At 37.8% G+C, this 17557-nt stretch overlaps 1 protein-coding gene across 1 annotated transcript; it reads right to left on the reverse strand.

The window, feature by feature from the left end:
• Positions 1 to 12954: 12954 nt before the first annotated feature.
• Positions 12955 to 14406, reverse strand: LOC131622493 (uncharacterized). Its single transcript, XM_058893531.1, has 3 exons — positions 14038 to 14406; positions 13567 to 13887; positions 12955 to 13482 (listed from the first exon to the last, which is right to left on the reverse strand). Exons 1-3 carry the CDS (start codon positions 14404 to 14406, stop codon positions 12955 to 12957), a joined length of 1218 nt encoding a protein of 405 aa, XP_058749514.1.
• Positions 14407 to 17557: the final 3151 nt, after the last annotated feature.

Below are 17557 nucleotides of genomic sequence, written 5' to 3' on the forward strand. Positions count from 1 at the left end.
TGCCATAACTTAATCCTAATGTTTGCAAAGAAAATTTCTCTAAATCTTTGGAAAAATCATGTTTTTATGGAAAAAGATGGTTTTTTTTTTAATGAATGTATGAATGCGTGGATGCATGAATGCCACATATTCAAACATGGTAAAACAAACATGGTAATACGAACATGGTAACACAAACATGGTACACAAACATGGTACACAAACATGGTAACACAAACATGGTACACATAGGTTCAAAGGTCCAGCGTCACGAGCATGAGGTCAGAGAACCAAAAATGGGATAGTTCTAGTTAATCACCTGTACAACATGTTCTACTGATACGTCAGAGTCTACATTTTTCTTTCGGATATTACCGGCCTTCCACAATTCATCTCATGAGCCAGTAATATTCTCAAGAAAAACTCGTCTGAGTGTGGTTCTCCGCATGACAACTATCCAAGTCTTCACCTGGATCGTTTCTGCACCACGTCCTAATAAGGCCAGGATGGGTTGGGGTTCTACGGCCAACTCAGCTTCTACAGTTCAATGCAGCAATAATGTTTTCGCTACGAAACATGCTAAACATATATTACCAACAAGGAACCTCCACTGAGCGGAAGGATTCTCACGTACGCCTGTACATGACTATACCCTCCACCTAATTTCTTATGTGTACTTAATCCGGGTTAGGATTTGTCCATAATGTATCACTTGTAACAGAACCACACAAGTAATAGAACCAAAGAATCACACATGTAACAAAAATTAAAATAAAAACAATAATTAGAAATAACCCTTCCTTTGGAAACAATAAAAAGATGGTCCCCAGTGAAGTCGCCATTTTTCTATCGCGGGCGAAAAATCGTTTTGTTCCTCTTTTTGTGGGATGAGACACCTGATGCCTTCTTTGGGCTCGAGTGCTCAAAAAAATGATTTTTCTTTTGTATCGACCAAACTTTTTATTATTTCCAAAGGAGGAAAAGGAAAAAAGCTGCAATAACCTAAAAGGTGGGGGGAGAGATCTTGGGTAAGAGGGTTGGTTATACGAAGGGAAGGTATTAGCACCCAACGTATCTATAGTACTCTATAGGATTCTTTATTGTTTTTAATTCTATGTTACGGTGGAGGTTCTGTTGTGAAATAGGTGGGACCTAAGGTGTTTGTTTGATTATGCTCGCAAAGATCATCGCGATCCTCTGCATACATATCCCTTAGAGGGAATCAGAGCATCTGTAGCTCGGGTCTACGGGTGCTAAGGTTTGAATGGTTTTTTTGTTTTGTTTTGCTCGCCAAGGATCGACCTTGTGCCTACGTATTCTCAAAGGGATGTTGAGAAAGTCAGAGCAATCGTAGTTCCCACTTATGCTAGTGGAAGCAAAGGATAAGAGACAAATGTCATCTAAATGTTCGATGTATCTAATCTATATCATCACATACATCTGTTTGTTTTTGTTTGAAAATCTTTTCATTATAAGCCCTGGGCCATGCCACTTATGGCGCTTAGAATGATAAAGATGTTTTTGTTTGTTTAACCAGCCTTGTGGCAAAAAATTTCAATGAAGTCAGCCTTGTGACAAAAAGTTTTGATTAATCAGCCAGCCTTGTGGCAAAAGTTTCAATGAAGTCAGCCTTGTGACAAAAACTTTGATTAATCAGCCAGTATGGTGGCAAAACGGTTTGATTGATTAGCCAGCCTTGTGGCAAAAAAGAAGTTTGATTGATTAGCCAGCCTTGTGGCAAAAAAGTTTGATTGATTGATTGTTTGTGATGATATAGAAGAGATACTCCTATCATAGAGATGATAAATGTCTAATCTCCTAGGGTGTTTTGATTTGGATATTGGGGATGCTTATAAGAAGCCCGTGGGTCCTTGTACGAAGCCCAAGAGGAGGCTATCCGAGGGTCCTTGCATTGTAAGCCCAAGAGGAGGCTATGGGAGGGACAATCCGGGGTCCTTGCATTGTAAGCCCAAGAGGAGGCTATGGGAGGGTCACTCGTTTGTACAAAGCCCAAGGGGAGGCATGGTATAGCTGGTTTGAGCTCTTAGAGCGATTTCACCGGGAAACCATACTCTATGTCCTAACCTAAACTAGGGAGATTATTTGCACGAAGCCCAATAGGAGGCTATGGGGAACCTAGTGTTGTACTAAGTTGAATAAGCATATAACACAATCACAAGTATGAACAAGTACAAACAAACATGAACAAGTACATGAACAGATATGAACAGTTATACATATATGACAAAGTGTGTGTATATAATGGAGTTTATGAAGGAAATATACCTGTAAGCATGATCCATTTGTATATACGGCTCGGGACTCATACTCGGGGAGAGTTCCATTTGAATTTATTCAAAGCTATGTAAACAGGTATTTACAAAGGGGCTTGGGACTTATACCTACATGGAGGCCCATGGTATTTTTGGGAAGATTTAAAGAAACCTTCATTTTTGGTTTGTTATTCAAAGTTAAAAAAAAAAACAAACTGATCGAGGTATGTACAAAAAAAAGTGTATGTACAAAAAAGCGTACAATGAAATACCTAATTTCATGTACTGGAATGGGTATGTACAAAAGGGGCTCGGGACTTATACCTACATGGAGGCCCATGGTATATTTGAAAAGCTTTGAAATTGTTTTGTTAACAGACGCGTCGTTTGAAAAACGGTTTGAAAGTTTGTTTTGAAAGAAAGTTTATTTATTTTGGATAAAAAGACTGTGTAAAAAGAAAAAGGAGTGGGTCTTATACTCTCTAATATTCGAGAGGCCCCACTTCGTTTTGAAAATCAATTGATCAATCAAATAGATTTAATCAATGGTTGCTTTTGAAAATCAAAAAGAAATGGTTTATCGTTTTTTGAAAAAGAATCGTGATCGCTTGTTTTTAAAATGATTTGAATTTGACAAAAGTCAACTTAATTAAGTTAAAAACAAATTGTAATGCTTAATTAAGATCTAAGTGATTAGGGTTTGATCACAAAAATATTTACAAGTGATTAGGTTAAAAATTAAATGAAAAAACAATATTTAAAGTATTTGAAAACACTTAAAAATATGTCATTTTAAACCTAATTAAAAACATATTAAATAAATCTTTTTTGTGATTTTTTTTAATATTGTCAAAATAGGTATATTAAATAAGAAGTGTGCAAAAAATGAATAAAAAATGAGTTAATTTGATTGGTTGACTTAATGGTTGAAGTTGTGTAAAAAACCAAAGAAAATAAGTGATAAAAAGAAGGGTTTGGTCCCATAGGGACTTGAACTCGTGACCTTGAGGTCACCAACTAAAACACTTGCCAACTGAGCTGCGCGCGCAGCTTGTAATATACACGCTTTGGTTTAATTATATTTTAAAATGAATCATTTGAATTTCCTGAACAAAAAATGGCGCCAAGAACACACCCTAATTTGATTTTTTTGAAAATCTTTGAAACTGGATTGTTTTGATCGAGTAGATAGTCTATCTCACTCGGTTTTTCACAAGGAACATGATGGTGATCCTTAATTTCATTTATTTCCACTCTAAGGTCATCAATTTTCTGGAAATCGTGAAGAACCCTAATTCTGAGATTGATCATGAAATTGTGTATGTGCAAGATAAATAGCAATTGATTGAGGGTTAATGATCCTCATGTGTGCAGAAACAAGATGGTATGTTCATATTTCATTTATGATGCATGGATAATAGAGTTTGAAGTTCATGAGCACTTACCTTAAAAATGGCAAAACTGAGAATCGAATTCTGCAAATGAAGAGTTCCAGTTGTTGTTTCTTGATCTGAACACCTTCAGTGGACCTTATGGAACATGTTTGGATGCTTGGAGTGTATTGAAAACCTCTTGATCAGTTGGTGGAACCCGATCTGCAGTAGGGCTTAAGTGAGGATCAAGCTAGTTGATTTTGATGTTTCAGGTCATGGATAAGGGTTGGAACAGTTCATATGAAGTATATGGAGTGTGTTTGGATGATTAACTTGGACAGATATGGCTTGGTATGAGAATTGATATGTTAAGGCTCATTTTTTGCAAACATGGTGGTTAAAGAGTGATTCTGAGATTTAGGTGTTTTTGGGGTGTGTGGATGGATCAAACACATCACATTTGATGTTTATGAGATGTTAGGACCATCACTTTGGCCAGAAATTCAAAGGTTTGGAGGTTGGGATTTCTACCTCACTTTGAAACTTGAAACTTGCAACTTAAGAAAGAAGAGAGAAAACCTATAATTGTGAGGTTTTGGTGTGAATTTGGAAGTGATTTGAACCTCTATTTATAGGCCATGGATTCTGAATACAAGGCTCTTGCAAGTTGCTTCAAAGTTTGATGATTTGGCTTAAGGGATAGAAAGGAATCTTTTACATTAAATGCATATGGTTAAAGTTACTAAACCATGGTTAAATTCCAAGCTTCCTATCCTCTTCCATTCTGATCTTCAAATCAGAAAATATCATTCAATTATTGCTTCTATGCATCATTACTTGGTCCATTTGGCAATTTGGTTCATAACTTTGGCAAAATGACTTGAAATTTCAAGTGAAAAGTTCACTAATGGCAAAATTCAAAACCATAGCTACACTCCATATTTTTTCATGCTCTTGGACATTTTGGAAAGCTCATATTACACACTTCAAAACCCTAGTTGAAATTTTCTTCAAGACCTTTAAGGAAATGGGTGAAAAAGATCCATGAACTTTGAAGAAAATGAGATTTCAAGTGAAGTTTTCAAAAAGTACCAACTTTGAAGCACCATATCTCTTAAATGGTTGATCTTATGGAAAAATTTTATATGTGTCAAAGTTGTTTATTGGATCAAAATCTACAACTTACATGTTGGAAGTTTTTTTCAGTTTGTAGGTGAAATTTTGAGAAATTCCCTTCCAAAGTTTGGAAAAAACCATGAAAAACACTTGAAAAATTTTCTAAGTATGGAAAGTCAAACTTTGACTTTTTGATTCTTGATTGATTTTCTTGATTTTTCTTGATCAAATGACTTCATATATCACATATTGATGATTTAAAACTTCAAAAGTCATGGTTGACCAAAATTCCCCAAAAGTCAATGGTGATCTTGTACAGTTGACTTTTTCTAACGAATCGCGTTTCTGGAGATTTCAAGTGAACCAAGATATCCTCCTCAAAGTAATGGTATGAATGGATAATATTGAGGCATTAGAGGATATTGAACCATAGTTTGAGTTGTGGCCCCATGTCCTGATTAAAAAGTCAGTTGTTCAGATGAATTAGGTCAAAAACCCTAATTGTCGACCAGATGAAATTGATGACTGTATATCTTGAATTGAGATGTAATTTCCATTGGATGTTGTCATAGGGATCATTTGAAGATGATTGAAACCTTTGATTGACTTCCTGGGGACTTTTAGGGTTTCCCAAATGTGATCCCTGATTTCAGTCCCTGATAGTTCAAAACCCTGATCTGAGGATTTGTCTGATCAATCTTTGTGTAGGAGATGTCTTGAGCCAATGGATTAGGTCAAAATGATGCACTTGGGGTCTTGAGGTCATGTCCCAAGTCATTAGGTCAAATTCTGAGCAAAAGTCAGGAGTGTGCTGCCTTCAGTCAAAACCCTAATTCAGTCGATTCAAAGCTGTTGAGTTTGTTGAAGTGGAATCTCTGAGGACCAAATGTTGATTATTGATGAAGATAGTTCTTTTGAGATGAAGGGAGAACAAAACCCTAATTGGTTGTTACTTGTACTGATGAGTGATTTCTTGATTAAACCCTGCTGAGCACAAGTAGCAAACACAAGCTATGCAATTTGTTAGAGATGCAAATGATGCATATGCAGATGATATGAGGTGGTATCTTAGGTCAAAAATTGGGGTATGACAGTGGTTATGCTCTCTGGGATCCCAGATCTATATAATATGTGTTTTTGAATGAATTCAATCACAGCCTCTTGGTCCACGTTGGCTAGTGGTATTGCTTCGACCCATTTGGTAAAATAATCAATTCTTACCAATATATATCTCTGACCTTTAGATGAGGTAGGTCGAATTTCTACAATTAAATCTAGTGCCCAACCTCTAAAAGGCCATGGCTTAATGATCAAACTTAATTCATTAGCAGGAGCATGTTGGATACTTGCGTGTACCTGACATTCCTGGCAACCCTTGGCGAATTCTATGCAATCTTTTAACATAGTAGGCCAATACATTCCATAACGAAACAACAACCATTTCATTTTGTGTCCAGCCTGATGAGCGCCACATGCTCCACTATGTACGTTCAATAGTGCCAAATAAGATTCTGCTTTGCCAAGACATTTCAACAAAACTCCTTCAGGGGTTTTCTTGAACAATTAGTTTCCTATCAAGAAATATGACAAGGCTCTGTATTTCACTTTCCATTTTGTATCTGTCTAAGGATCTTTCAAATAATTGACAATCGGGCTCCTCCAATCTGTATTTGCTAGAGAATTTATGTTTAATACTTCGAACTCTTCCTCATTGGCGAAGCCCAACTGTGTATTCTCTAGATCCGTTGGAGACAATCTTGTTGCCATCGCTTTTCCTCTTACTTCAATTAATTCTTCCAACTTTTCCTTCGACACTTTATACCCTGAAGCTCGTTGTGCCAAGTCATTCGCTTCTTGATTATTTATCCTTGGGACGTGTTTCAAATCCACGTAATCTCCTTTTTTGAGCAGCCTATTCGTCATGAAAAAAGTACATGATCAAATTTTCTTTAATACATTTGTACTCTTTCGTCAACTGCTTTATTACTAATTCAGAATATCCTTTAATTTCGACTCTATTTGCCCCCAATTCCAACAAGGCTTCAAGTCCTGCAAGTAATGCTTCATATTCTGCCTCGTTGTTGAAACATAGAGGACCTTCTATTTTGTACTTGAGTTTTGTTGGAATTCCTTCAGGAGAAATTATGAGTATACCAACTCCACTCCCTTCTTTGTGTGTTGAACCGTCGAAAAACAACTTCCAAGGTTTCAATTCAACATATAGCTGAGGGTTTTCGACCACTAAATGGTCTACAATAAAGTCTGATACGACTTGTCCTTTCATTGCCTTAAGAGGTTGAAAGGTTAAAGAATATTCAGTGAGGGCTAAAGCCCATTTACCAATTCGACTGTGAAATATTGGTTTAGATAGCATGTGTGTAGCAACCTGCCCTAAAAATTAATATTTAGAGTCGCCACCTATTCTGAAGGGCGAATAGGAAACCCTACGCAGTTTAGAGATCGGGATAAGTTATTATAATCAGGTCGAGGGAAGGTGTTAGGCACCCTCAACCCTTTCCTAAGGTTTGCATTTTAAGGTAAAGGTTTGTGGCTAGAATTATTAAGGTTTATAGCTAAGGAAGTGAATAGGGGAAAAATTGAGATTTTAGGGAAAGGGGACTCGCCTTGGTTATCCAAGTGCCTACGTATCTCCTTGGGGAGAATCAGAGTCAACGTAGTTCGGGCACAAGGTTGTACGCCTTTGAATTTGATTTGATATGGTTTGAAGGCTTTTTGAATGGCCTATCGTGGTTTTGAAATGCGAAGTTCGAAGGTATTTTGAATTACCTTATCGTAGTTTGAACATCGCAGTATTGAAGAGATGAATTTTGTAGTGTCGTGGTTTAGTGTGTTTAAGGTTTGGGCGTACAACCCTGATTTAATATGTCACCGTTAGATGCGATGACCAATAGATTTGGTCAGTATAGCTAACGGATTAGTGGGGCAGTGCTGGTTACTCAGATCGATAGATTGATCGTCGCGGGCAGCAAATTAAATATGTTTTAAATTTTATCTCTCGTCTAATGCGACTAATAGATTTAGTCGGGTCGAGGAGAGAATTAAACCGGAATTAGTCGGATTATTAATAAATTAAATTGATCAAAAATTATTTCTCGCCTAATTTGACCAATAGGTATAGTCGGTTTCGGGGAGAAATTATATTATCAAAAGAAAACAATTAGATAATTATTAAAGTTATAAAATAGAAATTAATTAGTTTTATTTTTGTTTTGGCGCAAGGGGGGTGCATTTTGCTAAAGGTAATGAAAACTGGGGTGTGTGAACAGAAAGAGATTTTTGGCCCATTAAGCCTGAAGCCCGTATGATCCGGTGTGGTGAATGTGTATGCGTTTAGGGTGCGTTTACTTAGATCGTACGGTGACTAGCAACCAATTCTATAATATTAATTTTAAGTATGCTAAATGAATGGGTGAGATCTTAGATTGACTGAAAGAACATGATAAAACAAGTGTACATGATTATTATTATTATTTAACATTTGTAAATTGAGTGAAAACGTGAACGATACATTTTCACGCTCCATCATTTCTCCACCGCCATGATCTCTTCTCTCTCTCGTTATCCTTTCTTCATCTCCCAAACACAACAACAAAACCTTCAATAACCCATGCTAAAAACCCAGATTTCTATCCCCATCCAAATCATAACGACACACAACAAAAACCTAAATCAAACCCTCAAATTTAATAGCAATCAAACATCCAGCCTGCATAAATCTAACCTTAAAGCAAATTATTGAGTTACCTTGTACCGCCGTGAGCTTCGCAGTTCCGATCTCTCCGATCCACTCCTTCTGACTTCGTCTTTTTTTCCTGTTATTCGTTTCAGGTACCAAGGCTGACGGCGGCGGTGCAACAAGAGAATGGGCTCGGAGTTTCGGATTCGAAACCTAAGCCTTTTCCAAGGAAGTTTGTTATTAAGTTTCGGCGGCCCCTTCTCCTTCTACTCGTTTTCTATTCCTTTCTCCTCCGATTTCTCTTGTCCCTCTCTGATCTCTCCTCTCTTTCTCGATGTGCAGGCATACGACGATGAAGGTGCTACGAGATTGGACGAATTCAATCTCAACGAGATCTAAGGTGTCAGTGATGAATCCAGATTTCGACGGAGAAGAGTGACTCAAGCAAGCTCCGACTTCAGAATGACCTTCAAGCCCCTCTTTTTCTCATTACGAATTTCGTCTCAGATTTTTCTTTTCTTCTTTTCTCCCTTTTTTCATCTAATTTCCTCTGAATTTTATAGTTAGGGTTTAGGTTCAATTTAGGTTAGTTTAGATTAGATTTGTTTAGGAAATATGCGATTTAAGTTTGTTGTTAATTCAGAGATTTGATTCAGATTTGTTATAGATTTGATTCTTGTTTACGAATTTGTCTGTGATTGTATTGTTGGGATACATTGGGCCTGGGCAAGAAAATGAGTTTAGGGTTTGTTGTTTGATGAAGAGCGGCGGCCGCAGCTTGGGGGTAGGGACGATGAACAGGGCCCTCACCCTAGTTGACTTTAGTCAACGCCCCAGAAAAAAATAACATAAATAATAAAAATAAGATTATGTAAATAATATAATGACAATAATATAAATAAAATAAAAATAAAAATATTTTAGGGACAATATTTAGTAGAAATAATAATAATGGTCAGTAATCTAATTAATATATAAAAAAATTCGAATATATATATATATATATATATATATATATATATATATATATATATATATATATATATATATATATATATATATATATATATATATATATATAATAACAACAAAATGAACAAATTTATTTAGCAAAATAGACAACAAATTATATTATGTTCCAAAAAATGCAATGGGCCAAATACTTTGCCTTGGGCCCAAATGCTAAACAAAAAAACCCAAATTTTTAAGGTTTATGAGAGAATGAGCTTAACAATTGAAATGTTAACACTCCTATTTTTGAACATGCCTCTTAATAAAATAAAATTGATGAACTACAAGAGTAAGGTAAATTTTGGGGTATGACAGCTGCCCCTATTTAATTACCTTGGATTGAATGGCGTGAGAATGCGCAGGTCTCACGCTTTTCGGATCGAAGAGTTATTGAATAATGGAAGACCCCTAAATTTACCTTGTGTGAGAGAAAAAAAATCGTCTTGCTAACGCCTGAGACTTACATAGCGAAGACTTGCAGTTTGTGAACCCCACTTACTATGGTTCTAGTAAGTTTCCGCAGTTTGTATAACCCAAAAGGATCGCTTGCTATAGTTCTAGCAAGCTCACCTGCACCAATAGGATCACTTGTCATGGTTTGGACAAGTTTACCTGTATAGAGGATTGTTTTGTAAATGTGTATGCATCATGTGTATGCATACGATCCTGTTGTTTGTACAATGCAAATGTATGCATGTTCACATATGTAAATGTTGCGTGTACGCGAATATGTATGATAGTGTGTATGTATAAGCCTATGCGTAGTTTATCTATGAACAACAAGGTTGTTATCATCGGCAAGGTTACCGGGAAACATCAATCAGGTGATTGGGAAGAATATCTCAGTAAGGTTACTGGCATCGTTAAGGTTACCGGGAAACATCAATCAGGTGATTGGAAAGAATATCTCAGTAATGTTACTGGCATCGGTAAGGTTACCGGGAAACATCAATCAGATGATTGGAAGGAATATCTCAGTAAGGTTATTGGCATCGGTAAGGTTACCGGGAAACATCAATCAGGTGATTGGAAAGAATATCTCAGTAAGGTTACTGGCATCGGTAAGGTTATCGGGAAACATCAATCAGGTGATTGGAAAGAATATCTCAGTAAGGTTACTGGCATCGGTAAGGTTACCGAAAAACTCCAAATTGTATGGTTTTGGTATTGATTTATGGAAAAGATTTGCATTTGAGGGAATGACATAAGGTTAGGCAAGCTTGCAGAAAGCACCAACAAGAATAAATGATCTAAGGAAGAGATGTGGGGAATACCGCTCGGGATACCTGAGGAAGAAAGAGTTTTCTGGGGAAGTAAAGGGTGCTTGACAGAACTCTAATCTGACTTATGTTTCGATGCATGTTTGAATCCCTTTTTTAGGGTAATGCTCTACCTAAATGAAAATGCTATGCGTTTTAGGAGGATGCAATGCGATATGCAATGATATCTATCAGGAGCTCAAAGGATGAAGTCTTCTGACTGTTGAGGAACGCCAACCATCTGGATTTAAATCTTGATTCTTGCTGAGCATAGAGATCGTGACTTCCCGACATCCTCTTTGTATACACAAGTTGTTTAGCATGCGCCTGAACTTAACTGGATGGAATAATTGAAAAGGAGGAGATGCCCCTGCCTACTGTCTAGACTTAGTCGGCAAGGTTTTTGAAGAGATTGCCTCGAGAGGATTTTCGGAGATCCGTGCCATCGAGATAGAATGCCCCATTATTATGGACTATGGAATAGTGCCCCTGACTAATCAAAGTTAGAGATGGTTTCACCCACGCTTGAGTAACAGCCCCTGATTACTCAATACTTTGAGACATTCTTCGAACCTTGAGTGATTGCCCCATTTTTGGATTTGTAAAAGATATGCCCCTGAGTGTTATTGCTTCGAGACTCGACCCAAGTCGATTGGATTTTACGGTGGATGCCCCTAGTTAATAGGATCTTTGTATACCCCTGTGATCATTGGGATTTCGCCCCTGGTTAGGAGAACCCCCTGGACGTGGTTCCCCAATTCAAGAGTCTTTATTAGAAATGATAGCCTCTGCATTCTCACTCAATGGATTATTCAACTGCTTCTCTGCTCCTTAGGGTAATCCACTTTGAGATATTTTTGCCCCTAACTTGACGGAGCTCTGAAGGCAACTTGTCTTTCGGGAGGATACAACCTTTCACCTGAAGTTCATTATGGAGACTCCTTGGATGTCGGGCACTCGTTCATATGCAAATGATGTTTATTTTGAGAATGATAATTCTTATGCAAAGTTTATGTTTGTCTTGAAATTTAAAGAAACTTTTATTGAAATGATATCTTAACATCGAATTTTTTATGAAAAGTCGTATGACACCAACTCAAAAGTTTTAGCAAGCCTCATAGGAGTCAGATTACCGTACTCTTGTTTAGTATGCTTTCGAATAAACCCTACTTCAATTAGGACTTTTGAAGGTTGTAACGTGGCCGTGGTTCCTGGTTTAGGAAAAAAAGACTTAAGGCTCAAAAATATTTGGTGCCCACCCATTCTCCGTGATGTTTCTCCAATCCTAAGTTCAATTAACTCGACATGAGTGTTCATCCCTCAAAAGGAATTTTGGCATGGCTGAGGAATTAATGAGGCTTTTCGGACATGGCGGTCGCTCACCTTTTCTTCTTTGAATTTGTAGTCACACGACTTTGTCCTCGCCTGGCAATTTTATCATTATTTTTTTCCTTGCCTTTTACTTTTTTTTCACCATTTTTCATCGTTTTCCCTCTCTTTCTTTTTCTCTTTTTTTCTATTTTCTTTTTAACAAGTCGTGTGACTTTGCATTGTCTTTGATTTGCTGGAAGTGATTGCGACCACCTCATTTCATGATTGATGGAGAATTGCCGTTGTGGCATTGTCATCTTTTGACCTCTTGAAGAATGAAGGATAAACATTATGGTTTTGACATTCCTCAACCTTTTGACAGATAATTATTGTTGTATCCTTAGATGCATACCCTTGATGAGTTTTGAACACTCGGTCGGATTAACTGAACACTACCCTGCCCCTGGGTTAAAATGAAGGTTTTTTCTAAATAGAAACGAAACTTCTACTTCAAGGCTCAAAGGGGTTAACGAGGGTCTATCTCCCTTATATCTCTGGTGTTTGGGGATTTAAAACAATGCATGTACATCATCAGCAAGGTTTTATTCGAAAGCGCACCATTTGGAATTCTTGGTATCATGCTCATCATCCTCCCTCCAGAGTTACTTGCTTTTTTTATTTACAAGAGTTAAGTACAACAAGAAAATAAAAGCGAATGGATTGTTTCAAGACAAAAATATTCAATGTATTATGATTATTATTAAAAAACAAACGAGTTTTGCATACGAGAAAGTGCTGAACGAAACAAGAAAATTACAAATGAAAATGCAAAATGAAACACAGCTTGCCAACATTGAAGAGACTTGAATCCGTCTGGATCAATTTCTTCAGAAGGTATATCTTGCGATCCCGATCTCTACTCAGGCGTGGGAAATTCAATTTATGCGCAGACCGTTTGGCGTGAAGCATATTGCCTTGGAATCAATGAGGTTTTGAACTGTGCCTTTGAATACATTGCAATCTTCAATCGAATGGCCGGGTGCCCCGGAATGGAACTCACAGTAGGCGTTGGGATCATATCCTTCAGGATAAAGAAAAGGAGGAGGCCCCAGCGGTTTTAATTCCACTAAAGAATTTTGAAGTAAATGAGAGAGCAACTGACTATGAGGCATTGGGATTGGTTCATGTACCCTTCTTGGCCTTCTCAGATTCTGCCCACCTTGTGGTCGACGATTTTGTTTATATCTTTGCTGTTGTTGCTGAGCATACTTAACTGATTGATTATATAGAACAGGCTCTTGTTGCACAAATTGAACTGGTGGCTGGCTAATAGTTGCAGCACAGATTTGCGGAGCATCCTGATCAGGGATAATTTCTGTCATCTGATAGCAAGGGATCTGAACGGGAGAATAAGCATGATCTTTCTCTTCAACTTCTGAAATTGTACTTGTTTCTTCACCATCCTGTTATGGGAATTCAAAATTAGTAGCAGCATTCTGAATCTTACCGGTCATAAGACCATGCTCAATTCTTTCTCCTATGACAACCAAAGTTGAGAATTCAGAAGCGGCACATCCAACCATCTGATTCAGATAGGGATCTTGTAAAGTGTCCATGAACATGTCTATAAGTTCTCGTTCCAAAAGGGGAGGTTGAATTCTGGCAGCTAGCTCCCTCCATCTCTGTGCATACTCTCTAAAGGATTCGTCAACCTTCTGAGTCAAACTCTGAAGTTTAATTCTGGTAGGAACCATATCACTGTTATGTTTGTAATGCTTGAAAAAGGCCTTGGCTAGATCTTTCCAAGTTCGGATGTTGGTCCTTTCAAGCTGGGTATACCATTCAAGAGATGCCCCACTAAGACTATCCTGAAATAAGTGCATTAGAAGTTTATCATTTTCTGCATAAGGAGCCATCTTGTTGCAAAATGCCTTGATGTGTGTTATTGGGCAAGTGGTACCCTTGTACTTCTCAAAGTTGGGGACTTTGAACTTAGGAGGAATCTTGATATCAGGCACCAGGCATAAACTAGCAGCATCCAAACCAAAGCAATCACGATCCTCAACAGCTTTCAATCTCTTATCCAAAAGACGAAGCTTACCCTCATCTTCATCCATTGGAAACTTAAAGGTATCATATGACGAAACAGAAAGATTCTCACGGTGCGGAGCCTCGTTGACGGGAACTCGCATAGTGTTTCTAACATTCTGATTCAAAGGGACCTCTGAGGTAGGATTGACGACTTTTTGATGAACGCCACTTGGATCAACAGTAACATCTGGCCTCTGAACAGGCTGCCTTAACTCTCCTTGTCCACAGGTAACGATTTGGATAGCTTCCAAAAATTGACCCATAGTAGTCCCTATCTGAGCCCTAATCTCTGCCATGTCTGTCTGAATTTGTTCCATGATCAACCTCGACTGTCGGGAAATCAATTTTGCAGTCTCTGATTCCAAATACAAGTAAAGGTGCGAAATGAGCTCCTTGTAGAAATGCATGTCATGTATGAATGGTAAACTCCTATGATGCAATGGTATACGAATATATTTTATTTTTATTTTTTTTTTTTGCAATGCAATATGGCATAGAGTGGGAGTTTCTATAAGGATGCCCCACACATTTCAAGGGACAAACCCAAGGAGACCCCTTATGGGCTGTGTATAATGATAGATAGATGGAAATCCAAACCCTACAAGTTAGTGGGTGCGCGGAAACAAGCATGGAGTGACCGTTCAGGACAGTCACTAGATCGCATAGCCATCGAGAGGCCAATCGAACGCATGCTAAAGAAGTTGTCCTCCGTATGAGGGATGTGATTTTTTTTAGAAGTAGAATCCCTACAGGCTAGGGGACACGTAGATGTAAGCACGGGGTGACCGTTCAAGACAGTCACTGAATCGCATGGCCATCGAGAGGCCAAATGACGTGCGTAAACGAAGATGTCCTTCGTGGGAAGGACACGTAGTTGTAAAATACAAAGATATAAAAGGAAACTCCCTACAAGTTAGGGAGCGCATAGATGCATGTGCGGGGTGACTGTTCATGACAGTCACCAAGTCTCATGGCCATCGAGAGGCCAATCAACATGCATAAATGAAAGTGTCCTTCGTAGGAAGGACATGGTCTTAGAAATAGAGTCCCTGCAGGCCAGGGAACGCGTAGGAATACCTGCAAAACTGAAATGTCTATATTCGAAGTATATAAATTGCACGCATATAATAAGCACGTAAGCACGCAAGCCCTAGGTTCATAGGTTCGACGTAACGGCTTAGGGTGCCTACCCTTCCCATTGGTATGTTCTAGAAGGTCTCATGGGGTCGTTCGTAGCCGCCGAGACTTTTTGTCTCTTTGGATTTTAGAACAACTCATTTATCCATGAGGTTCGAGTTTTAGGGGTAGGTTCCCAGAGAGATCAGCCAAATACCAAGTCCAGCCCTCAACAAGGTCAAGCCTCGTATCAGATCTTTCCGGATATTCGACCCACCCTAAGTGGAATTATAACAAGACTCGTAGGCGATGTAGTTCCCCTCTGGTCTTAATTATAACTCCCACGCTTAGGCTTAACAGCAATCACATATAAAACCCTAACAGTGCAAATTATAACAATTAAGCATTTTATACAAATATGGCAAATAAACATTTAAGGAAAATAAAAACAATAAATAAATAAATAAAGAATTAAATATTTATTATTAAAAAAAGATAAACCTTCCCCCAAGCCCTAAAATTGGCAGATTTGCCAAACCCTAAAACGCGCCAAAAACCTAAACCATTAACCACAAACCTAAACCTTCTCAAGCCTTAGGAGCATAATAATTCACCTATAGTGTTTGTCCCCAGCAGAGTCGCCAGCTGTAGCAACCTGCTGATAACACGATTTTATATCGTATATTTAGCATGAAATCCGTAGATATTTATAGCATTTTCCGTTTATTATGCTGATTTATTATGATATTACGCGAGTTTTTGCTTTGTTTCAGGTTTTACACTCTTATTATGACTATTTGTGAAAAGGAGAAGAAATGGAGCTAAAACGACCACTATTTATGCCTAAAAGATGAAAAATGGGTGCTGAAGTAAAAAGGGAGTGCAAATAAGGCCCAAATATGCTAAAGAAGACCCAAAGGCCCAAAAGAGACGAACCAGCCCACTGAAGATCAAATGTGCGTGGCCCAAACCACACAAGCAAGTGGAGACGCACGTCTCCAACGTCTCTATGCCACATCAGCAAAAGGGAGACGCACGTCTCCATTCCCCTACTATTTCTCCACTTGAGACGCACGTCTCAAGTCATTCAAAGGCACTTCCTGAAGAAGCAGAGACGCACGTCTCCAAGCCCAGTCTGAAAAGCTCCCTCTTTTCACGCAACGTCACAGCAAAACCTCCCCTATAAATAGAACTTGCTACCTCAGTTCTAAATGTCCGATTTCCTGCTAACGAAGTGCTGCCGAAATTGTACCGTGCTTTATATTTTCTGCCTTCTTTAAATTCAAACAGTTGTTTTCTCACAACGATTTCTACACCGGAAATTGTTGTGAACCTTTTATAAATCTAGCCTTACGTTAGATTTATCGCTTTTATTTTTCTTGTTTTATTTTCCGTCCATTTAAATTCTGAAGAACGATCCAGCCAACCTGTGGTGGAAGTTCAGTACTCGAAGATTCAATTGCAATTTATTTAATTCAGGTTTAATATTTACCGCCCTTATTTATATATTTATTTGCATGATATATTATATGCCAATTAACATGCTTTTATTATAAGCCAAATTAATTCATGCATGCTTAACTGTATTAATATGTCTGGCTAAATTACTAAGGTATCGGTATGTAAAGTAAGTTAACTGTGGGATCCGAAATAAATTGGCTTAATTATGTTTTGTTAACTATCACCTGTTTTTGGTTTGTATGTCTAATTTAATTAGTAAGTCTTAAGAACAATAGAGCGAAAGTTTGAGGTCTTAAGACGGTCAAAGGTTAAAATCAATAGAGCGAAAGTTTGAGATCTTTAACTGGATAGTAGACATAGGACATTAGTTTTAAGGATGGCGAAAGCGTATTAAAACTAATTGGGACTTATTTATTTTCAAAAATTGTTCTTACACCCGAGCGGGATGGCGAAAGCGTACGTTAGGGATATTAGCATGTTTCGAGTCAACAGAGCGAAAGTTTGAGATTAGGAGATTTAAATAGATAACAACTTCATAAAACAGGCATTTTATTAATTACGTTGTTTCCAAAAAGCTTTTCTAAAATATAATGGGATGGCGAAAGCGTACATTAGGATTAGGATAGTAATCTAAATCAACAGAGCGAAAGTTTGAGACGAGGATTTTTAACCAATTGAATTAGTAAAGATTTTTAATTAAATTATGCAAAAGCCAATGGACCTTCGGATCACCTTAAGTTAAACGAAATACATACTGATATCTGTCTTCTATTATATTTCTTATTATTCACAATCACTCTCCCTTAGGAACAATCAAAATATTAGTAGCCTTAGCTTTACATAGTAACTTTAGATAACGGTAGATCAATT

The sequence above is a fragment of the Vicia villosa genome, unplaced genomic scaffold (genome assembly GCF_029867415.1).
Source record: "Vicia villosa cultivar HV-30 ecotype Madison, WI unplaced genomic scaffold, Vvil1.0 ctg.000030F_1_1, whole genome shotgun sequence".
Lineage (NCBI taxonomy): Eukaryota > Viridiplantae > Streptophyta > Magnoliopsida > Fabales > Fabaceae > Vicia > Vicia villosa.

Excerpts from the sequence above, each read along its gene's own strand:
- LOC131622493 (XM_058893531.1), bottom strand. The coding sequence starts at position 14,406 with ATGGCAGAGATTAGGGCTCAGATAGGGACTACTATGGGTCAATTTTTG. Across the intron at positions 13,888-14,037 it reads ATGCTGCTAGTTTATGCCTG|GATAGTCTTAGTGGGGCATC; the intron begins GTGCCTGATATC and ends CACTTATTTCAG. Across the intron at positions 13,483-13,566 it reads CTTCTGAATTCTCAACTTTG|GATGGTGAAGAAACAAGTAC; the intron begins GTTGTCATAGGA and ends TTCCCATAACAG.